This window comes from Octopus sinensis, linkage group LG11, assembly GCF_006345805.1.
Source record: "Octopus sinensis linkage group LG11, ASM634580v1, whole genome shotgun sequence".
In the NCBI taxonomy this organism is placed as follows: Eukaryota; Metazoa; Mollusca; class Cephalopoda; order Octopoda; family Octopodidae; genus Octopus; species Octopus sinensis.
In genome coordinates, this window is record NC_043007.1 from 72,620,624 (window position 1) to 72,646,213 (window position 25,590).

A 25,590-nucleotide genomic window follows, 5' to 3' on the forward strand; every position below is an offset into this window, starting at 1 on the left:
GATTATATTCTGTAAAACTGTCGAAATATTACAAATTTTACTTTGTGGATTTGAAACTATTTCAGCAATATAATTTTCTGATTTTTTAATTTTCTAGCTGCATGCCCGAAGATGCATCTGGTTATATGTAATTAAAGATGTGCTTATGTCGATATCAAGTAGGTATAATTTATATTGGCTTTTAATTTGTTTATTTAATTAGGATTTATTGTTTCAGTTGGTGGCATGCATTAATAATATTTATTTTAATTTTTGATTTTGTAAATATTTGAGTGAGTGTCTATGTATCATTTTAAATATTAGATGTGACTGTTGTTCAGAAATTCACTTGACCACCATGTTCAGTACTTCAGGTTGACCAATTTCTTGCAAGTGAAATTTAGGAGACTAGAAACTGTGTGAAAGCCTTTTGTATATATACAATGTGGATTTGTATGTGTTTGTGTACATGTATTAGTATCTTTACTTATACACAGACATGACAGAAATAAATTCCTTGATTATTCAGTTTTATGAGATTACATTGTGAGTTTAGGTCTCATTATAATCACCTTTACATTTCATCTTCTGAACTCACAAAAATGCAGCCACTGTTGTATACATGTTTCAAAGGTTTTTATTAGCCTTGTATTGACATTAGATATTATCTCCTTAAACATCCAAAACTAATTGAAAATCTTTGTTTCACTGTTATATATCTTAAAAAGAATTTAACTGATCTCATATTTATTGATTTCAAATTTGGCTCAAGGCCAGCAATTTCGGGGAAGGGTAAATCGACCCTAGTGCTAACTGGTACTTATTTTATTGAGTCCAAAAGGATGAAAGGCAAAGTTGACCTCAGTGAAATTTCAACTAAGAATGCAAAATCAAATGAAATACTGCTAAGCATTTTTCCCAGCATGCTAACAATTCTGCCATTTGATCTAACATTTATTGAAAGGTACTTTAATATCATCATCATTTAACGTCCGCTTTCCATGCTAGCATGGGTTGGACGATTTTGACTGGGGGCTGGCGAACCAGATGGCTGCACCAGACTCCAATCTTGATCTGGCAGAGTTTCTACAGCTGGATGCCTTTCCTAATGCCAACCACTCCGAGAGTGTAGTGGGTGCTTTTTACGTACCACCAGCACGGGCGCCAGTCAGGCGGTACTGGCAACGACCTCAGGCTGCTCTAAAAATTATAGTTAAAAGTAAAAATTTTATATACATATTTTTTTTTATTATTATAATTAATATTTCGTTTTTTAAATTTTCAACTTCAGGTAAAACTCCTCATCTTTATCGGCATGATTTATTAATGCTACACAGTAAACAAACAAATAGGTTTTCTCTTCCAATGAATAAGATTCCAGAACGATTGGTTCCTAGGTAAGAAATGTGATGATTTATTATCTCAATATATTTGTTATCAGGCTTTCAGTTACTTTCATCATAAAATGTTGAAATCTTGAGATTGTAATTGTTCTGATTAGTAATCATATAATAAAAACAAACAAAGCAAAACAAAAATGATTTATGAAAGCAATTTTGATAGAATTTTGATCTTTTAGTTTTTTCAAATGACTAATATAGATATTGAAACACCCTAAAGGTTGATGCTTTTTTTAAAAATACTTCCAGAAAATTTGCTACAACAACCAAAGTTCCTGACAGTAGAGGCTGTATGAAATGCTGTGTGGGAAGAAACCCTTACAATGGTTACAAATATCTATGTGGGGCTCTGTCCACAGGGATTATTCTTATGCAGTGGTATGAACCTTTGAATAAATATATGTTACTTAAGGTTAGTCCTTTACTTATTTTGATTTCGTTTTCGTTTTCTTGAGACACCATCTGTAGATTATTTTCTTTGGTACAATTAATTATTTGTGTATATTGCAGACTTTTGAATGTGATTCAATGCCGACGCACCTTGATGTATTTGAGATGTTCATATCTCCAGAATTAGAATATCCAATGATTTGTATTGGAGTAAGAAAAGGGTGAGATATCTTTCTCTAATTTTTTTTTTACATTTCATTAATTCTTGTTGTACAGCAAAGTACAAGGCAGCTGGACTTTGATAAATACCATTTACTTAGCTATAAGTCATATTATTATACGCTTGATTTTAACTGGAGTGCAACTTAGACATGAAGCAAAGCCAAAACTATGGAGGGAAACCATTCTTTTTGTACAAATATTCAACACTAAATTAGAGGTGCCACTTAGACATGAGTAAATATCAGAAGTATAATCTCTATATATAAATGGCAAAATGTCTGCGTGTGTGTCCTTTATACAAATCCACAATTTTTCAGTTAGAGGGCTCACACTTTCTATGGTCACTTTCAAAACCGTCCAAGGGTGGTCGTGCACATCTTTACATTTCCCCAGTCACCCCACAAAGCCATTAAAAAATAGAAGTGATTTTTGGTGAATTTTCTATCCAAAACCCAATCAACATGCCCGAAACTTGAAACGCCAATTGAATGCCAGCTAACTGTATGTGATTGGTTGGAGATTTGGACGGTACTCGCGTGTATATGCGCACGCACGCAGCTGTATATGCATGCACCAGCACTATGACCTGGCGCTGCCAGGTCATAGTGCTAGTGTTTCTCTAAAAGAGAAGAGGATTTTAAAATATATTTCTGTCAATAGTTAAAGTAAAAACTTGAATAAATTTTGTTGCATTCTTCTGTATTGCCATCTCCTCTTCATCATCATTTAATGTCCACTTTCCATGCTGGCATGGGTTGGATGGTTTGACAGGAATTGGCCAGCTGGGGAGCTACCCAGGTTTCAGTAATCTGTTTTGACATGGTTTCTACAGCTGGATGCCCTCCCTAACACCAACCACTTCACAGTGTAATGGGTGCTTTTATGTGGCACTGACAGGCATGTTATGTCACCAGCACAAGCGTTTTTAATGTGCCACTGACATGGGTTTTTTTTAAGTGGCGCCAGCACAGGTGCTTTTAAATGGCTACTTTTAAGTGATGCCGACACAAGCAATTTTTAATGGCACCAGCATGGGCGCTTCTAAATGGCACCAGCATGGGAGCTTCTAAGTGGCACCGGCATGGGAGCTTCTAAGTGGCCCTGGCATGGGCGTTTTTATGTGGAATCAGCATGGGCACTTTTACATGGCACCTGCATGAGTGCTTTTTACGTGACACCAGCACTCACATACCTCATGGAGAAATATAATTTTATTCTAGTGTTTTTTTGTTCTTTTTACTGTACCTACCTATCTTTTATATGTTTTCTATTTCATTAATTGTATTTGAATGCTGTTTTTACATGTCAATGTCTATTGATGCGAGTTGAAAAAAATTAATATTATTTACTTATTAAAAAGAATTTATTTTTTGTAATTACAGAACAGAGAAGAATCATGTCAAATTTGATATAATCAATTTGAATTCTTCCTCAAACTGGTTTACTGGGAATTTTTCAGGTGAGATACTTTTCCACTGATTGTATCATCTTCATAATCATTTAATGTCATCCATGGTCTATGCTGGCATATTCAGTTAAACTTATGTACAAATAGGTCTTGATATTTATAATTCTATGATGATGATATAACATCAAGATTTTCTTTCATTTTGAATTTAAAAAACATATTATACTCATCTCTGGTTTTCTATTAAAATTCTAACCTTGTCATTTATTTTCTTTGTATCTTTTAAAGGGGAGACTTTACCTGTGGTGAATGTTACCCAGTTGGAGAAGGAATCAATTCTAGTTTGCTATGATAGTAAGTGTTGCTTTATCAGTAGCAGTTCTTTATTATTGCCATCATTTAAACTAATTGCTTTATTAATGATTTCTCTTTATATGTGTTACACTTCTAATAAAGGCAAATTATTTTGATTACCTCAGCCTGTCTTGAAAAGAATTAAGCAAGCATGTTCCATTGGATGTGCAGTATAGGTGCATGTGAACAACAATACGCATGTGATGAGAGAATAACAGAGCAAGACAGGAATCAGATGCAATGTGCAAGAAAGGAGACTGCACTGCTTGTGGTCATGTGATGTGTATGAATTAAAGCAGCTGTATAAATCACTAAATATGTTGGAGTTTGTGGAAGAAGGGGACCCAGGAGGACATAGGACAAAATAATGAAGGCTGATCTCAGGACTTAAACTTCATGGAGGAGATTACAAGGGACAAGGATGACTGGCAACATGAGGTTCTTTAGAAGACCCAAATTGACAAAACGAAGTTCTGGAAGCACTGTTTGTGTATATGTATATCTGCAGAACAGTCATCCAATTCCATCTTTTCCTAGATATCACTAAAATCTTTCTCACAATCCAGGGCTATTTCACTTGATACTCATCCCTCTCCTTAACAGTGTCCTCTTCATGCTCATTTTACATACCCCCACCCCCATCACAAAGCACCCAATCATCTCACCTTCTCTATAACCATACAGTACCTTTTCAACAGTCTTTCTTTAAACTGGCCAGACCTGGCCTCTCTTGCCTGCTTTAAAATGTCATTCTAAAAATAAATAACATCACCGAAATTTCAAAGCTATTAGTTAATGCATGATTAATGCAAAACAATGTGAATAAATAAGCATTAATTTGAGAGGGTAATCTGAATGATAAAGGATAAAATATATATATAATTTTTGTATGTTGCTTTGATAGATTTTATGTTTTGAAATATTAAATGTTTTCCTCAAAACTGGATTGGTTTTGATTTTATTCTTCAGAATATGTCAAGGTTGTGAATATGACTGGGAAATTAAAAGCTAGTCGGCGGCGAGCAGCTGAACTGCATTTTGACTTTCCTGTGGAATCTTTAAGTAAGACAAAGTTACTCTAGTCTTTCAGTTTAGAGCCTTTTAAACACTGCTTTGTATTTATAATTTTTTTTTTTTTTTTTTTTTTAACTGTGACTTTATGATAAATGCAACTCTTTAAATATATGACATTGTAAGGATGGAAATATTTAACTAGATATTAGTAATTCTTTTCAATTACTAATAATAAATATAATAAATTACTATACACACAAACACACATGGAACTAATTCCAAAATAATAAATTTGATAAATCTTGAAAACTGCCCCCCTATTTTAGATAAAAATTCAAAATCTAAGGAGATATTATCTTCAAACTACCTCTGCTGACATACCACATTGATCTCTTATTTAGTCAGTTCTGTTCTGTCTCCAACTATCTGGACACTTACTCTGTATCCACCCACTGCTACAACTTCCTCTCTCTATATATTTTAGTTCCAAGCAATGTCAGCATTTTCTGCAGTATGTCTTCACACCCTGAACTCACCTTACTCTCCCCCTTGATAATTTCCCTCTTCCAGATTATTCTTATAACTACAATAAAATCTCTTACACACTCATCTTAATGATCACAGTAAACATATGACACCATCTATTATCTTTTACTTGTTTCGGTCATCAGACTGTGCCCATGTTGGGACACCAGCTTGAAGAATTTTAGTTGAACAAAACAACCCCAGTACTTAACTATTTTTTAAAGCCTGTTACTTATTCCATAGGTCACTTTTGCCAAACCTCTAAGTTATAGGAACATAAACACACCAATATTGGTTTTTCAATTGGTGGTGGAGGACAAACATAGACACAAAGATACACACACACACACACACACATACATATATTCATACATATGTATGTATATACAACAGGCTTCTTTCAGTTTACGTTTACCAAATCCCTTACCAGACATTGGTTGTCCCAGGGCTATAATAGAAAACACTTGCCCAAGTACTACACACTGGGACTGAACCAAGAACTATGTGGTTTGGAAGCAAACTTCTTACCACACAGCCACACCTGCACTTGTGTTGTAAATATTTTTAAACCATTGTTTTCCATCCTGTTATACATTTTTAGTGTTGAATTCTTCAAATGTTATTAATTTCTGATTTCTTTAAATATATTTCCTTTTATAGTTTGTTTGCAGGATAGTGTTCTTGCATTTCACAAACATGGCATGCAAGGTAGGAGTTTCAAGGCTAATGAGGTATGTAAATACTTTGTTTTTTAATTATTTCTCTAGGATAAGTAGTGATTCATTATTACTTAGGATTAACAACTTTCTCTGTAATTAATAATTGCCACCTTACTTAATTTGTGTACTGAAGAAAATGCACATTTCCTGTTATAATTGTTGTCTGATTGATCAATGTTTATTCCCAGTAGACTGGTACATTGGATACATGCTGTAAGAGAGAAGCTGGAATGACATTCCAAAGGCTAGACTTATTCTTTAGGGACAGAAAATAAATCAACTCAATACAGTTGCTTAGCATCTGTAAGGCACATTTTTCAACCCACATCAGAGTATTGCTAACACCTCTAGGACTGAGCAGTCACTATACATGCAAATATTTTGGATCACATCTAAAACATGACATTTAATTAATTTCTCAAATCTTTGTCCCTCTCACACTACAACCACTACATCACTGATCTCATATGACTCTCTTATCTGATTCTTCTACCATTGTTCTTGTGTCTCTGAACAGAAAAAGTTGATCAACTCTAACAAAATTTACACAATACACTTGCTTCTCTTTCTTCTACCATCCAACAGCATATCTAATGTGGTTTCTAGAAAAACTCAAAAGTTACTCAGTTGTAAAAACAAATGTTATTGAAAGAGATGCATTTACTTAAGCAGGAATTTAATTTTTATCATTCCCATCATCTTTTGTATCTGCCTTTCCATCCTTGCATGAGTTGGACAGATTTGCACTGCAGTACCTCAACTTTTGTCGCAGTTCATTATCATTTTGTAACATTTAACCTCTTGACCATTTATCTTGTCTTCCTCATTTTCTCTTTCACATCTTCTAACTTTACTTACCACTTCTTTACCCAGCTGTCCTCTTCCATATGGACTGCCCGGCCATACCACTATAGTCTTCTCTCTTGCACACTACATCCATTTTCTCTATTCCCAGTCTAATTTCTTTTCTGCTATGCATGCATACCAAAATTACACACTTTCAGTGAAGCTGTACCACACAATACTTTGTGTGTCCTGCTTCACCAAATATTTTAAATATCTCAGTTCCTTTTTCCAATGGTTTCTTGCCCTCCTATCATTAATCACACTTTTAAATATCAATCTTTCTGTTGGGCCTATTTAGAATAGGCTCATATTGTCTTTTCCTTGTATTCTCCTCATTCAGCAAGTTCCTCCCTGGTAACATTTCCATACCTATTTCTTCTCTGCATCAGTGATGCCAAATGCCGCTATCATTCCACACACATTTTTCTTCAGTGACATTTTGATCTGTATTGACACATTTCTTGATATCTGAAACACTTCATTCTTCTGATCCTCTCATTTCATAAATTTGGCAAACCTGTTATTTTTATTTTTAGCACCTCTCTCTCTCTCTCACCTTGCAACATAAACTTGACATCTAACTTCCTCTCTGACTACCTGATATTGGTCTTTGGCAGCTCTTTTCTTCCATCTTTCCCCAGGACTGTCTTTTAGCTTTCAAGGTTCTTTCTACTGTACCATTCCATCATATTGTTACCATTGACCTGGTTCAAACCTAGCACCATCTACAAACCTGGTCTTGTAGATTATCTTGTACAAACTCACATTTGTCACCTATATTATAACATTCTATATCTTCCTTTCTCTCATCATTTGCATCAACTTTGTTCCATGCAATGTTAGCACTTTCTGCAGTATGTCTTCACACCCTGAACTCACCTTCTAACTAGGCCAAAGCATCTTTCAGTTTCCATACTTTCCTTCTCTAGAATGTCTTGTCTTTGAGTTAGTCTAGCTCTATACTGGAACCTAATGTTCCAATCTTTGCTGAGTGGTACATTTGTCGGTGGGGGACAGTGTCCACTTGGTTATTTCATGTCTTGATGGGTGCAAAAAACTATCTGGCAGGCATATGGTAGACAAGTTATCAAGTAGCTGAATGATTTCTTGAAATTAATATTATAAATATATAGATCATTTTCATTATGGAACTCTAAAAGTCTTAATCCCTCCTTATTCTTTGAGCCATATCTACAACTTCCATCTGTGCTACTCCAACCATCCATAGTGGCATAGAGGTGTCCAATATGTTCATTAAAGTCACCATCCATTAGTATGAGGTAACTGTCAGTCATTACCATGATAGCCTGCGGAAAGACTGCATGAAAAAGTTTCTTTTGCTCTTCTGTCAGTCCTAGTAGTGCTACATTTAAGATGACTTGCTGTTGTGGTGGTCACGACTAGTCTAAGTTGATTCATTCTGTCATATACTCTGATAATTTCAATTACTGTATCCATTCTTCTGCTATTATATCGTTACTACTCAATCAATTTCCATTGCTGTTACCTGCCTATGATAATCTGTTTTAAGAATGTCTAAGAAACAGATAAAATATTAATGTTTTCTAAATCTTCAAAAAATACATCATCATCATCATCATCATCTGTCCATTTTCCATATTGATATGGGTTGGATAGTTTGACAGGAGCTGGTAAGCCAGAGAGCTGCACCAGTCTCTTTCCTAACGCCAACCACTTTACAGAGTATACTGGGTGCTTTGTATGTATCACCAACACATATGCTTTTTGTGTTGCACCAGCACAGGTGCTATTTACAAGGCACCAGCACTAGTTGGTTCGCCAAGTAGCTTGCAAGACAGAGACCTCTCAGCTGAGAGGGAACCAAGGAAAGTGGTTGTGTACCAGGTTAGAGTATAGTAGAGGGACAGTCAGAGTGAGAGAGAAATAAATTGTGTTGAAGATGTATTGAGGCTTACCTACAGGGAACATTGGGTGGTTGTATATATAGTACAGAGTGGATGTTTAGAGATGGGGGAAGACAGGACTGTAACAAGTAATAGTGAGAGAAATTGGAGTTGACGGGAGAGGAGTTCCTTAAAGAAGCAGTAAAATATTAAACAAACAGAAAATCTAATAAATTTATAAATTTCATGCATAGAGTAGTATTATCATTTTACTTAAGAATTAGTATATCCATTATTACTTTGAAATATATGCTGTTCTGTTTTTCAGGTAACTCAAGAGATATGTGACAAAACCAGAATATTTAAATTGCTGGGTTCTGATAGGTAAGTTAATTGCTCTTTTCCTAAAAAATTGTTCATTTCATATCTTAGATGTTGTAACGTTAAGAGAACATTTTTAAGAAAATATTATAATCAAAACGCTGTTATTGGTTTTTAATTGTTTTCTTTGTTTTTCTTTGTAGAGTAATTATATTAGAAAGTCGACCAACTGACCAGCCTGACTCAGTGTCCAATCTTTATGTGCTGGCTGGCCATGAAAACACCTATTAGAGGCTATTGCTACTAATCTACTATCTCCTGTATCTACCCCACTACTCACACCACTGCCTACCTGCCATTGAGTAATGTTGAAGAAAAGAGAAATTAATTTGGTCATTTTCATTATTTTAATCTGAAAAAAAAATAAAGGATTATTTCCAATATTCACTTAATCTTTCAAGTGCAACTATTTCTGCAATGAGAGTGTTGCAACGGTAGCTTGTAGTACTACTATATTAGTAATACTTCAACCTTCCTCTGGTTAAACTAGTTGTCTGATAAACACCCAGATTGTCCAACTGTATTGTCATTATTACACCACCATTGTGGCATGCTTTATTTCCAGCTTTCTGTTATCCATGTTAGTCAGTTGAGGCTGTGTGCTAATAATGGAGTGTCTTTGACCAAGTTATCAACTTTACCCATGGACACATTTCACTGTGATGAAAAATTTTTAAGATTTTGGCAATAATAACTTTACAGTAATTTTGAGAATACAGAGGGACTCGGTCAGATAGTTACGATTTCAGAAATTCTAAAACAGATTTGATGGATAGTTTAAAGTTTAACTAGTAACGATCCAATTCTTTGTTTATTTATTTACTTTGTTTTGTTTTTATTAATTATTAATTAACTTTAGGAGTGTTTCATTCTCCAAATTTCTTAGGTGCATGTTTGGAGAAAGAAGAAAAAAAATATTGTATATTTGCCCTTAAATAAATTTTCCTTCCAATTTTCTTTTCCTCCCCAAATTATATTTTTCATGTCAAGGTTCTGGAAAAAAATGTGCCTTGAGATTTACCAGTGCTTACCTATTGTCTTTTGTTAATTTTATAATTCCTAGATGTAATTTTAATGAGAATTTATATAAATTTCTCCACCATATAAGTTAATATTTTTTCTAACCTCTAATCCTATTGTTTGTTCCCCCTGATGTATGCAATTATCAAATTACTTTTAAATCCTCATTCTTATGTGGGTTGTTTCTTTCAACTAGTTTCCTAGATTAGCATTTATTTATTTATTTATTTATTTTTGTTGAAAACTACAATTGCAAAATCAACCCAACTTTAAAGTTTAAGTATAAAGATATAAATCTATATCACAGTTACACAATATATGAAATTATAACATTACTCTAGAGATAATTAGAGCCACTATTTTTATAAGTTGAAATTGTAAAAATATTGTTATTTAGTCTATTTATCATGTTTGGCATGGTAAAGTCTATTTTCTTGCCATTTGGTATTCTGTTTTCTGAAAGCATTATATTTTTGTTAATATGGCTTCCAAAATAGTTGATAAACCCATATTTGGACGTTCGTTTAGACTGCCTAATTACAATTAAATATTGAGTTAATTATTAAGAGTTTCACAATGAAATAGCTTACTTCTTAAAAAAATTCAACTTCAGCTAAGATGTCCCCATTAATGAACTGTATATTGATTGAAATAGTTAACTTTTGAAATATTGGAGTATTTGGTTTACTTTTATGCCATTAGAGCTTTTTAGCTGATGAGTCCAGTTTAAAGAATACAAATCAACATTATCAGGAAAGCAGTTTTAAACTATGTGGAATCGTTTACTTGAAAAGTAATGCTTTGTTTTAGCAGCAAATATTTATCTCTGTAATGTGAGACAGACAATGTTGCTGCAATCCCATCTGTTTATATCCTCCTCTTTACATATATACTTTACAAATCAGACATCTCTTTATATACCGTTGACATCTCTGACAGCCAAATTAAAGAGAGTGGAATGAGATATTTAAAAGTAAGACATTTCATCATTTATCATACATATATGCATATAAACATAAACTTAAATGTCTAAATACTATACAAATTGATTGCAAAACTCTCAAAACAGACTGCTTGCGTTTCTTTATCTGTTTGTTTGTTTGTTTTTTTAAATTTAAATTATTACTCTCTTTATTTTCGATACTCATTGCAGCAAAAGAAAAATTATGTTGGCTAAGATACAAAATGCCTTGGATTTAGATATGTTGTTATTAAATATAGTGCCAAGTTCTTAAAGAATTTTAATCTTGTAAGATTACAGAATTTGTTGATTTCATATAGATGTTTATGGTAAAGTTGTTTAGTTGAAAACTGACTTTACTTTTTGGTTGATCAGCAAAATAAGAGGAATTTTGGTCTGAAATTTCAAAACCACAAATCATTAATGCATTCATTTACTACCACACCACCACCACCACCCACTACACCTGGTACGTTAAAAGTAACAGTAATTAGTAGGGGGACATCAATTTTATTTTGAAACTATTTTGTTAAAATATTTTCAGAACTGTTTTTAAAAATGCCATCCATTTACCTTTTTATTAAATTATCCTTTTTGACATGTTTTTCTTTAAAAATATAAACAACCCAATTAAGTTAAACAATATTTAGTTTTGAAGTTAAAAAAAAATCAATCGTTCTGAAGTTAAATATGTCAATCGAATAGTTTTCATAAAATGCTCTGCTATTTTTCGTTTCTGACACAAAACTATCGAAAGCCTTTTTCTTTTTTAAGACTGTATCTTTGTGTTGAAGGGTTTCTTTTTTTTTTTTTTTAATGAAAAGGCAATCCTAATAATTTAGATATTGTAAAATATCAGTTAAATAAGTTTCTTTTAATTATATTTCCCTAATTTTATGAAAGCATTTTTCTTTACCCTTTAGAATAGAGAAGCATGAATCTTTTATAGATACCAAATTACACAGAAATTTTCAATTTTCAAAGGTTTCTTTTCTGCAGATTTCTTCGATGGTTCTCACCTACTGCTGTCATAGTTACTAAAATCTTCTGATGAAAATTTTCACTGTTAAGGTTTTAAAAGACAATCAATAATCAGTATTTAGTTAAATTCGTTTCTTGAAGACAGTCCTAAGATAGTTTCTTGGGATAGTCCACATGTTTTTCTAAAATATATTTAAGTGTTCCTGGGACATTTCGTTTCTGGTAATCCCAAGCTCATCATATGTGATAAATAAGGCTCTTTAACATACAGCTTTGTCAGTCATCTGCCAAATGCTTCGGGCCTCATAATGAACACCAAATTTTTTTTTTTTTTCTTTTTGTTCTGAAACCATTCAATATTACTTTTATACATACATTATACATATATATGGCACCAAACTTTGGCATTGAGAGCTATACTAACCCCAAAATTGGACATCACTGCACTGTTCCAAAGGTCCCACCCATCCCATCTAGTGTGAAAACCATGTACTGCAATAGCTTGGGATTCATAGGCCCACAGCTATTTAATATCTTGCCAAAACATTTTAGAGACCAATGTGGAGTAGGGATAGATGTTTTCAAGAAACATCTTTTGCTGTCCAAGGTCCCAGATGAACCTACATCATGGCAAGAAACCCAAAAGAGGGCAGCGTTATCAAACCCCCTTCTTTATCAAAAGCCAGTTACAGAAGAAAGGCCATTGAAAGGTGATAACACTGGCAGTGCTCTAGTATGCCACAGCCTTTGGGGTGAAATGTATAAAAGAATATATATGTATATATGAAATGTTCTACATCATATTGGTATTGCTTGGGTTAATTTTGTTAAGGTTATAGTATTCTCTTGAGATCTTCTTAAAATCCTTCTCCATCAGTATTTTAATCTTTATCTGAAGTAAATCGCTTCTGGTTGTTAGAATTCAGAAGACTTGTGTAGTTGGATGCTTGAAAATTTTCCCTCTTTCACAGGCAGTGTAATAAAATCATGCTTCAATGGAAGTTATTTGCAGAAGTATTGTGTCTAAATATGCTAAAGTTACTTTGGAAGCTTTTTATTTTTGTTCACGCTGTTGTATATTATTTTGAATGACAGTTGTGTTTTTAAATCTCAAAAATAATACAGTAAAAGACACACACACAAGATGGGGAATAAGATCAGTCATATTATTTCCTGGTAGGAATAACTCGCTTGTTTCCTTCTGAGAAATGACAACTAAGTCCTCCATCTCTCTTCTTATGAATCCTACTCTTTATGAGAGATGTAGTGAAAAGTGCTTGTTTCCAGAAATGATTGATAACTCTAGTTCTTTATTTATAACAGTTCTAAAACTTCTCCTATGGAACAATTTAACTGTTGACATCAACCATTTGTAACTCAACCAAAACAGCTCTTCGGCTTTTGTTTTTGTTTTTTCCTCACTTACCATAAGTATTTTTTTTAACTTCCTAGTCATCTTTCACATTCCTAAAAAAAAAAACAAAAAAAAAGTCCTGTCTGTTAATCAAAAATTTGTTGAAAATCTAAAAAAATATTAAATCTAGCTGACCTGCTACTTGGCTTGTTTGTATTTATTTCTAACATTAAAGTACTTTACTCTCGTTTCTTCCACTCTCCACCTACTCTGCAACTACCATCATCTCAGTAAGCTACCATTTATCCTTTTATTATTATTATTATTATTATTATTATTATTATTATGATTATTAATATTATTATTATTATCATCATCATCATCATTCATCATCACCATTATTATTATCGATTTTTTTACTATTGTAAAACCCTTTTTTTTTTTAAATGCATTCTGTAAAAACCTGTTTTAATAAAGAAGAGAAGAAAAGAGTTTTTTTTTTTTTATAGTTTCCATTTTCCTGCCAGATTTAGAATGTTTTCTTGTTGCAGCAATTATTGCCAATCATCAGAAGAAACAATGTAATTATATTTTGAACTGAATTGGTTTCCTTCAGTCTGATACATCTCCCTCTACAATTCCTTCAGCTATAATTATTTTGCAATTTTATGTAATATTTTTCTCTTAAGTTTATCAACACATAGCATTATGCAACAGTTAAATGATACAAATATGCAATGGGAAGTTTTATCTAATTATTTTATATGGTAATAGAATGTAAATTTATCTAATTTTAGGAATAACAAAGTACAACTTGGAATTCAATTGGTTTTCATTCTGTATATGAAACTCATTCTCTTTCACTTATTCTTAGGTCTCTTGAACAAAACTGCCTCTGAAACAAATTAAATTAACTAATGATATTTCTCTAAAGAACTAGAATAACTTTTTAAGTTTTATGGCCAAACTCAAATTCACACAAGGTTTTAGCATTTTTTTCTTACATATATATGTATATATATATTTATATACTGTGTATCTCTCTCTCTCTCTCAACAATTGTTAATCTTACATTCAGTATTAATGGCATTTATCTCACTTATCCTTTATTTCAATGTTCACAACTTTCAGCAAGGTCCCTCTATTCCCGTTACTTATGCTGCTGCTACAAAATCCAAATCTTTTAACACTCTGCTGCAACAGTTAATGCCATCACTTACTTGTATCCATGATCAATAAAGACACTCTTAACTCTCCTCATCTCTTTCTCACTTCCAAACTCAGCTTTTCCCAAACTGTGACTGTCTTTGCACTAATCAGATTATCCAACACACTACCTAATCAAGAAACCACTGTACACATCCTAATACTGCACAACATCCAACCTATGACACTTCAAATCAGCTGGAGTTCTGCCAATTATCTCTGACTACAAATGTACTTCACCTTTCTTCCATCTGAGATAGCTAAGCAGATGACCCCAGACTATTCTCTTTGGCAGGTCTCCCCATTTCCCTCACACAACTAAAGTCCCTGACTCCAGTGTAGTTCCCTTGCAGAGCAGGCCAAGCACATAACTTACAATACTTAGTATGTGAAAAGCGATACCTACTAACTGGGTGGCTTTTACATGCCACTACAACTTTTGCATGATATGTTATGAAAAATAGCAAAAGATATCTTTGTATCACTCAACCTGCAAGTTCATTCACCCCCAAAATTTTCAGGACCCTTACTGACACACACTTTATCAGTTCTGATGTGCTCCAAGGCCATCCACATATAACCTCAAAACCTGACATCAAATATCTGCAATCTTCAGCCGCTGAAACTCTCAAAAACATCTTCTCTAATTGGGGACAACATGTAATTTAAACCCTCAAAGTCTTGACAAATTGTAAGTCCCCAGTATCTGATGGTCTTCCATGGTAACTCAACATACTTAGCATAGCTAAAACTGCTCTGCCAAGACTGCTCTTACTTATCAGAACCAGAATATTTGGTTCAGAAATCACCCTGAAGTGGGCAAGTGTGTTCTACTATAGTCCTGGGCCGACCAGAGCCATGTGGGTGGATTTCATAGACGGAAACTGAAAGAAGTCCAACATATAGATATTTCTTTGTACGTGTGTGCATGTCATTATGTTTGTGTTTTAGGCTGCACAACTGTTTGACAATTGATGTTTTGTTTATGAATCCATAATTTAGTGGTTCTATGAAGTTCAAATAATGCCAATAACAAAATACTGCTTCCAAATCTAGGCCAGTGCTACTATTGCTATGTATACATATATATATATATATACACACACACACACAGCTTTTACTACATCCAGCTGGTTGGCCAAAACTCACTAACACTCAACACTTCAACCCAGGTCTACTTGATATCCCTGTCTCTGTTCCCTGTATCATTTCTACTGTCTCACCTCACAGCTATTAAACACCAACCACTTAGGCCCAATCTTTCTTTAAATAGTGTGTCAACACTAGAATTGCTTCCTGCAGTCTAGCATCAGTCTTAGTAATTTCACATCTGAAAGATCCTGCTTAGGTCAGGTCAGGGCACTTGCTCTTCTGACCAAGCTATAAAAAAGCCCAATATTATTGTCAGACTTCTGTAACTGAGCTTCAATACCCACTGTAAGCTTTAAAACAAAAAACTCTCTCAGTGACCCACCCTTCAGCCGTCCATTATATAAATAGATATACCTATTGATATCAAGTTGATATCTATACTGCGTGGGTCATGTAAAATATACATTATGTAAACTATAAGCTGGTAAAATTCATTCTTTTTTGGAGAATGAATTTTGCTGATTTTAGGGCCCTATATTAGGGATTCCTTTGAATGTTTATTACTTCTTATTCTAAATTACTGAGTTGCATTTTATTGGAATGAATTCAGACATGGAGTTGACTTTTTCGTGAAGTCTAGTATGAAAAGAAGCAATTTTTTTATACAAATCTAATTGAAAAATGTGTTGCACTTAATGTTTATGATATTTTCCTGCTTTAAGTAATATTTTGTTATCAATCCTGTATTGATAATCATTAATTTAACATATATTTAGATTAGATTGGTCAGCATCATAATTTCTTTACTCACTTTTATCAACACCTATTATCTTGGTATCACATCATCTGTATATTAACAAACATCCACCGACAAACATATTAGTTACTGGAAATATCTGTAATCATCATGGCTAAAAACTGTGCAAGTTGCATTATTAGTTATGTTTCTGTGATAGTTTTCTGCTTTGAATTTTCATCAGTATATTCCTAACATTTAAAAAAAAATTTATACCTAGTTTTATTTCTCAAATAAACTTAAGTCTTGTTTCCTATTTTTTCACCAGTCATTGAATTTTGGCATTTTGTTTTATTTTTAATAAATTTCAAAGGCTTATAATTGACTATGATTTGGTTTTTGTGATAAATTTATAAATTCTGACAACCTCTATATCATGGAATTCATTTTTTTTTTTTTTTTCCTTTGCAAATGAACAACTTTCTAAGACCAGCAGTAAACTTACCAGTCATTATTAAAATCTCGTTTGTTTGATTATTTAACTAAAAAAAAAAAAAAAAAAAAATTAAACTATAGACTGTTTCGTCATTAATTCTATCTATTTCAACACACCAACTTTTGATTTTTGCATTATATGTGGTTATTACATCTCTGCTGGTATTATAATACATTATCATCAATCAGTGATGATAAGGACCAGGTAGATCTATTGGCTTATACAAATAAATTTCTTGATCTTCCATTATAAACCCATTCACATCTAGGATGTTTTATAGGAATTTAATAATCTGGAAGACCAAACTAGATTTAAACAAAGCAGAAAATAAGATTCATCCAATATGTTTAGGACATCAAGGAATAAGTGTCTTGAAAATATATTTCCTTAATCTCTGCATCATAAAATACTGTGTCGAACAAGGGACTGCTGTTGAATCACAAGGGACATTATCAATGTCAAAGATCTTGAAAATAAACAGAATGAATAGTTTTAAAATTTGAAAGATGTAACTTTTGTTTATTATTTGAAATTGTTCGGAGGGTTTTTTATTCTCCACATTTTTCTTTATTACAGTTCTTTGATTGGTTTGGACTATTGTGAGTTGTGATATTGTGCGCAATCACATGAATATTTCTCAGAGAATTAATAGAAGAAAAAAAAAGGGTAAAATAATAGAAAACTTGAACGCCTCAAATTCATGGAAGATATTACCTTTAAAAGCATCAATTAAAAAAATACATGTCTATACACAAAATCAATGTTGAAATATGAATGCAACTGTAATTCCTCTGGCAAAACAATAATTATAATTCCTACAATCATTCTAGCTGATATTAAATATACAAGCATAGCTTTGTAGTAAGAAGTTTGCTTCTCAACCACAATTCTGGGTTGAGTCCCACCGTGTGGCATCTTGCTTGCGCAAGTGTCTTCTATAGCTTCATGCTGACCAAAGTCTTGAGAATGGATTTGGTAGATAGAAACTGGAAGAAAACCATCATATATATGTATGTGTGTGTGTGTGTTTGTCCCCCATGACTGCTTGACAACTGGTGTCAGTATGATTATATCCCTATAACTTGCTAGTTGGGCAAAAGTTATCAATAGATTAAGTACTAGGGTTGATGCGTTCATCTATAATTCTTTAAAGCAGTACTCTAGCATGGCTGCAGTCTAATGACTGAATCAAGTAAAATATAAAAGATACATGATAAAAGACCAGAAGTTGCATGGATTACATGTGCTGGTAATTATTTACAAAAAAATGCCATGTAAACTGTGTCTAGCAGGAAATGGATTATAATGCACTTGGAGAATTTACTACATAATACCTACTACGGTTCTTTTAATATGCGTAGAAACATTTGCTGGTTCCTTCTGTTTGCTACACAAATGTATCTAATTTTTAAAATTTTGAAGCAACTCTGTAAAGCTGAAATCAACATTTGTAGTGAATAAAACCTTTGTTTACTTCAAAATACAATTTCATTCAACACCTTTTATTTATTTGAGTCGTTAGACTGGCCATGCTGGGGTACTGCCTCAAGGAATATTTAGTCAAACAAATCAACCCCAATGCTATTTTTTTTAAAGCCTAGTACTTATTATATCAGTCTCTTTTTGCCAAGCCACTAAGTTACAGGGATGTGCACAGACCGGCACCAGTTGTCAAATGCTGATGATGAACAAACACAAATATAATGGGTTTTTTCAGTTTCCATCTCCCAAATCCACTTCCAAGTCTTTGGTCAACCTGTGGCTATAGAAGACACTTGCTCAAGGCGCCATGCATTGGGACTGAACCTGAAACAATGTGGTTTTGGGAAGCAAACTTCTAAACACACAGCCACCCTTTAAAAAAAATAATTACTACTCTGACATTTACATTCTATATTTAATTTAAAATTTCTCAATTGTCTCTCCAGGAGTCTTTTTTTTTTATTCTAGATTAGTTAATTAAAAAATGGCTATTCTCATCCCTAAGGGTGTCATTTTACTCAAAGTTTCTCAGTTTACAATATGTTAAGGTAACTTGAGTCGCTGAGTATTTTCCTCATGCTGGTGGTATGTGTAAAAGGATTTGAGCGAGGTCGTTGCCAGTACCGCCTGACTGGCCCCCGTGCTGGTGGCATGTAAAAAGCACCCACTATCGGAGTGGTTGGCGTTAGGAAGGGCATCCAGCAGTAGAAACTCTGCCAAATCAAGTTTGGAGTTTGGTGCAACCATCTGGTTTGCCAGCCCTCAGTCAAAATCGTCCAACCCATGCTAGCATGGAAAGCGGACGTTAAATGATGATTATCAGAAAAGTAATGAAATTGTAAAGGATTTTGACTATACATCCAGAACATGTTGCTTGACTTGAAATTTTCAGTTGCAGCTAAATAATGTTTAAAGTCTTCCATAATTTCAAAGAATATTAAAGCACCCATTACACTCTTGGAGTGGTTGGCATTAGGAAGGGCATCCAGCCATAGAAAACTATGCCAAGTCAGACTGGAGTCTGGTGCAGCTTTCCAGTGTGCCAGCATGGACAACAGATGTTAAATGATGATAATGATGATGATTAATGAGATATTTCTGGTGGCATCATTAAAGAATTTTATTAACATTTGTTAACCAGAGAATTTTTAGTATTATGTTGCATTAATCATTGTTTTTAGAAAAGATGCTTTGCTTGTTGAACTAATTATTCAGTTATAGAATAAGAATTATAAAAAATAGCACGCTCCTATCTGCACTCTTATACACAAGTGAGACACAGGCTACTATGAATAGGATAGAACATTGATTGACTACGACATAAAGGGACACGAAAAGATTCATGCTAGGATTAAGATTATGAGAGTACATTCAAAATGAGATAATTTGAGAATGGAGAGCGGTGACCAATGTGATCACAGACAATAGGTGGACCTGCATAGTTGCCAAGTGGTATGCAAGAGATTGGAAAAGACCACTTGGTTGCCTCCCACCCCACCCCCTACAATGTGAAGAGAGATTTAGTTAAGCAATTTAGGTCAAGATGGAAAAGTATGGCGCAATCAAGACAGAATTGGAAGTACATTGCAACCAGTTACGTATAACAGCATCTGCTGGTCCGGTTATAATAAAAATTAGAATATTTAGTTATATAATTATGCATTAGGATTGGCACCCAGCTATAAAAACCATGACAGAGCTTACCAGATTCCATCACACTAAGCTATGTCAGCATGGAAAACCAGTGCTAAATGATGATTATAATGATGAATGTTCAAATCAATATTATCTTTCCTTAATGCTGGTTTTTATTTCTCTCATAGCTATCAATGTTGTTCCAATTATGCTAAAATAGAATGTTCTGAACATTCTAGGCGAGGTAAAATTTCGTCCACATTCAAATTTGAAACTTGTAGCAGGAATATGGGCCAAATCCCAGACACCGACTCATTGCTTCAGTCTGAATCCTGTGTTCAGATGTGAAAATAATAAACAATAAAACAGGATTCTGTTATGGATTAATGATAGCAGCAAACAACTACCCATTCAGGTCTCAGGTAGACACATTAAGAAATCTTTTTCATCAGGAGGTAGTTGATCAGCAAAAACAATAGAACAAACCTGTTCAACATTAGATTCAAATTGTGATAAAACTACATTATGGGATTGCCATTAACTTTGTCATTGGCAGCTTTTCTTTGACACCTTTGGTTATATGCAATTCGTGTGGCCAGAGACTAGTTAGTGGCTGTATCACAACCAAGGTCAATGGCTACAGGAACTCACACCACTCAACTTTGGCTACAGAATTTAATGACCACTACAGTCTGCAATCATTGCTAAAACACACATCACTTATGGACATACAGGAACTGACTCATTTGGTATATTTCTTCCCTGCCATGCACTGCAAGCAAAAAACGTTTTTGCGTTGAGCAATAAGTATTTGGAACTTCTAACAGACTTTTGGTCTTATGTCAAAAATCAAAATATCTCTTCATTTCAGGGTAATAGAAATTATTCTAAACACCTATAAAGGATGGCAAGGTTTATGATATCAGGAGAATATCGCCTTCATCCATTATCTCTTTTTGTTCTTCATGTAGTTCAGGGTCTGGCAGGTGAAGAGAGAAGACTTCAAGTACGAATGCAATTTACAACTGGTTTATTTACAGGTTTCACAGGATAGGTGAAGTGTGCTGCTCTCAGCAACCATCTTTAGCTGTGTGCATTGTGTAGTAGTTCCGTTAGTGCAGGCACATTGCCTCTGGAAGTACAACATACAGACAGGCCCAGCCAATGGAGTGCGATCAGCAAGCGCTGCTACTAAGAGGCAGAAAGAGAGAATGAATCTGTTTCTGTTTTTCCCTTATATACAGTTTGCCATCGCGAGCCTCATTGTGATCTCACGCATGGCAAATGGATGCAGGTGAGGTCTTGGAGATGGCAATTGCTGCCAGGAGATCTCATCCAATATGACACTGACTGCTTGTGCCGCTACAAGGGCTCCCTCCTGAGTGCAGCAGTGTGAAAACAGAATAATTGGAGCAGGCACAAGAAAGCGCAAAAATGGTAACTGATTGCAACCAACAAGATATGGTACAAAAACGTTACAAGTCATATAGAAAAATAATTGCAAGAAATATAAATTGGCATGTACAAAATTTGACAAAATGTTCAATGGTAGAGTATTGGAACTGTCCAGTAACACAAGAAAGCAATTGTCTGTCATAGGAAACACAAAAGAGATTGTCGGATATAAATAGTTTTAGTGAGTTTTTTGGGCCAATGCACAGTGTGGGCAGTCCTGGTGACAGAGTTTCTTTGTGTTAGGTAGTGGCGATGAAGGTCGAGGTGTAGGTGATAGTATGCTTAAAGGTGCATATGCAGGTGATTGTAAAGGATCAAAAGTGGGCGTGTTTGGGGTGTCATCGAAGGGTGTGGACCTAGCTTTCTTAAGACGGTCAGGAGCAAGTCACCGCAGGCATGAAAAGACAGGTGGCCCAGTGGTGGTAATATAGTGGAGTGTCGAGTGAGTAGGTTTCGCCGTTTGGAATAGCTGATGCACCAGCTCTGGGAAAGAAGCTAAGAGTGAATAATATGCATCACCAGCAGTGAAAACGGAAAAGGAAGAACTGAGAACAGCATTGGTAGTGGCCTTTACAGGTGTAGACAAAGACATAGAACCATCGACAAGTCTCTGTCGCCTGACATCTACCAATTCATTAAAATTGTTCAAAAAGTCCGCACCCAGAATAGGATGTGGGAGATCTGCTATGACAAAAATCCAACTAAAATCTTAGCGAAGATTAATGTCAATATTTAATGAAATTTGACCATAAGTTGCAATGGGAGATCAATTGACCGCATGCAAGGTGATCTCTGAGCGCTTTGGCTTGTCTGTAGCGAGACGCAAAGGCCAAATGGAGCAACTAGAACCCATGCCTGATTAGACACACGGTCCTTCACAAAAATTGCACAGTTTGAGTTTGATTGACCAGAAGTGCTGGACATGCTCAAACCCTCCGCAGGTTGTTTCCCTCCGATGGGAAGCAGCAAGGCTGAATGCATTTGTGGGCTTTATGCTGATACTTGGCATGGTACCAACAAAGACCGGAACTAGTTGAAGAGGAATTGGTCGAGTGTGAATGGGACCGGCTTCGACTGCGATGGTGTGAAGAGTTGTAGCACCATCCCCAAAGCGCATCCATTCGGTGTGTTAAGGAGTCAAGTTTCTCCAAAATATCATCCTGTAATGAGGAAGATGCAGCGGAGGAAATCTCTGAGCAAGAACAGACATGGCGAGGTGCTAGCTAGATAGTGAACCCTAAAATCTTATCAGCCATGGTAGCTGGTTGATCCACAGTGTTAGTATCAACCATTGTGACTAAAATGGTTTGCACATTGGGAGGTAGCTGAGAGAAGAAAAGCTTCCATAAAAGTGAGTTGTCCTCAGTCATGTCGCTGAGCTCACAGAGATGCTGTAAAAATTGAGATAGCATCCTGTCTCCTAACCCCTCAGCTTGCATAAGCTGCTTAAACTTAGACTCCACAGATTTAGTGTTCCGTCGGAGCACCTTGGATTTGACTACCTCGTAGGTCGTATCCAGGTGAGGATCAGTGATGAGATCCCTGACTGAAGTAGCGAGTGGTATAGGAATGCTACGAAAGAGAAGATTTAACTGTTGCTGCGGAGGTGCAGCATGTGCCGCAAAATATGCCTCCAACTGAGTGAACAAAAGCGTGACGTCACCAGTGAAATGAGGAAGATTGGCTGAACTCATTTTTTTTTGTTTTTTCTCTCTGTCAGAGGAGAAAAAGAAATGGACCAAAAAACCAACAAAAGTGTTATTGGAAATAGTAGCATGCGTGCGAAAAAAAAAATTTTCTGAATAAAATTTATAGAATGCACAAACAAGAAAAAATTTTGTTGCTAAACCTGTTTTTTTTTTTGTGCTGAACCCCCCCCCACCCCCCAAAAAATGTGAGAAAAAAACACTGCAATGGTATGTGTGTGCTTGTACCAATAGATATTTTTTCTTCCTTTTCTTTTGTCAGTTAAAAAATCGCCAGAAAGTGACATGCAACTGGTAAAATTGTTTCCATGTGGGACAATTCAAATGTGGCAGCAGGAACGATGGCTGGAAGTTGACAGGTGGCTTGCCAGAAGTTGATGGACAGCTGGAGGCATGGCCATTGATGTGTTTACCAGTTGGAAGCGAGTGAAAACCGCCAGTTCATGATTCAGCTGAGGCATCTATGTGATGAACCTTTTCTATGTTGGGGGTCACCATTTTATAATGGATGGCAAGGTTTACGATATCGGGAGAATATCTCCTTCTTCCATCATCTCTTTTGTTCTTCATGTAGTTCAGGCTCCGGCAGGCGAAGAGAGAAGACTTCAAGTACGAATGCAATTTACAACTGGTTTATTTACAGGTTTCACAGGACAGATGAAGTGTGGTGCTCTCAGCAATCATCTTTAGCTGTGTGCGTTGTGTAGTAGCTCCGTTATTGCGGGCACATTGCCTCTGGAGGTACAACATACAGACAGGCCCAGCCAATGGAGTGCAATCAGCAAGTGCTGCTGCTAAGAGGCGGAAAGAGAGAATGAATCTGTTTCTGTTTTGCCCTTATATACAGTTTGCCTTCGCGAGCTTTGTTATGATCTTGTGCATGGCAAATGGATGCAGGTGAGGTCTCACTCCAGTCTCAGAGATGGCAATGGCTTCCGCAAAACCTCATCCAATATGGTGCTGACTGCTTGTGCTGCTACACACCATAAGCTATGAACAATTTCCTGTTAACTATAATTCGTATTTCATAACATTAATCATAGAAGTTAGAATAGGTAAAGATTGATGATGTAATGGTTACATTCTGATTAGAATTAACTTAAGATGTATGTTTCTCTCACAAAACCATATTTTCAAATATTGGCTCTCATATATATGACTAATGACATTATACACTTGTTATAGTGAACACTAATTACTGTCAGGCGTTAATTATAACTATTTACCAATTAGCCTTTGTTTCTCATTCTTCCTTTCCTCCTAAAAATTCCATCCCATGAGCCTATATCCTCTATTACTATTAATTAGTATTACATAAACATTGTTTTCTTTTTGAAGAGTTATTACCAATTAAATGCATTAACTTTGAATACAGGCAACAATTATGATTCATTTGTCTATTTCTATTATATTAACTAACAAAAACAACATTTATACATTTGATTCCCAATTTGTGTAAATTTTTGTAGGAGTGGCTGTGTGGTAAGTAGCTTGCTAACCAACCACATGGTTGCGGGTTCAGTCCCACTGCATGGCATCTTGGGTAAGTGTCTTCTGCTATAGCCCTGGGCCGACCAATGCCTTGTGAGTGGATTTGGTAGACGGAAACTGAAAGAAGCCTGTCGTATATATGTATATATATATATATATGTGTGTGTGTGTGATTGTGTGTCTGTGTTTGTCCCCTAGCATTGCTGGTGTGTTTACGTCCCCGTCACTTAGCGGTTCGGCAAAAGAGACCGATAGAATAAGTACTGGGCTTACAAAGAATAAGTCCCGGGGTCGATTTGCTCGACTAAAAGGCGGTGCTCTAGCATGGCCGCAGTCAAATGACTGAAACAAGTAAAAGAGTAAAGAGAGTTTTTCACTGTGACCATGTTGGGGCACCACACTGAAGGGTTTTCATAGAATGAATTGACCGCAGAACTTTCTTTTTTAAAGCCTGGTACTTATTCTACTGGTTTCTTTTGCCAAACCATTAAGATACGGGACCATAAACACACCAACACCAATTATCATGTGGTGGTGGTTGGCGGGGGGTAAACACAGACACTCAAAAACAAAAACACACACACATGTATATGATGTATGAATGTTGAGCTTTTTTTGCTGAACTACCTGCACAAATGATTTGTTTATAGTGATCAAATCTGTATGTGCTGTATGTTAGCTCTGTATGTGCCATACATTCACTCTCTTCCTCCATCAAATTGACATCCAAACAGGTGCACGGTGTGCCATGCGTCAGGTGTCAAGGTGAATGTAGAGCAACATGAGATAAAGTGTTTTGCTCAAGAACACAACACACTACCCAGTCTAGGAACTGAAATCACAAACCTGCAATTGTGAGTGCAACACCCAAA

At 35.1% G+C, this 25,590-nt stretch overlaps 1 protein-coding gene across 4 annotated transcripts in view; it reads left to right on the forward strand.

The window, feature by feature from the left end:
- LOC115217294 (mitogen-activated protein kinase kinase kinase kinase 5) overlaps nt 1–17,453 on the forward strand; it is a 137,517-nt gene extending 120,064 nt beyond the window's left edge. For all 4 annotated transcript variants that reach the window (XM_029786937.2, XM_029786939.2, XM_029786938.2 and 1 more), the window contains 10 exons: nt 98–158; nt 1,271–1,376; nt 1,629–1,791; nt 1,890–1,990; nt 3,374–3,450; nt 3,688–3,753; nt 4,723–4,815; nt 5,953–6,023; nt 9,051–9,106; nt 9,247–17,453. In XM_029786937.2, coding sequence (XP_029642797.1) covers nt 98–158; nt 1,271–1,376; nt 1,629–1,791; nt 1,890–1,990; nt 3,374–3,450; nt 3,688–3,753; nt 4,723–4,815; nt 5,953–6,023; nt 9,051–9,106; nt 9,247–9,334 — 882 coding nt within the window. In that variant the 3' untranslated portion in view covers nt 9,335–17,453. The remainder of the gene's footprint in view (nt 1–97; nt 159–1,270; nt 1,377–1,628; nt 1,792–1,889; nt 1,991–3,373; nt 3,451–3,687; nt 3,754–4,722; nt 4,816–5,952; nt 6,024–9,050; nt 9,107–9,246) is intronic.
- The last annotated feature ends 8,137 nt before the right edge of the window (nt 17,454–25,590 follow it).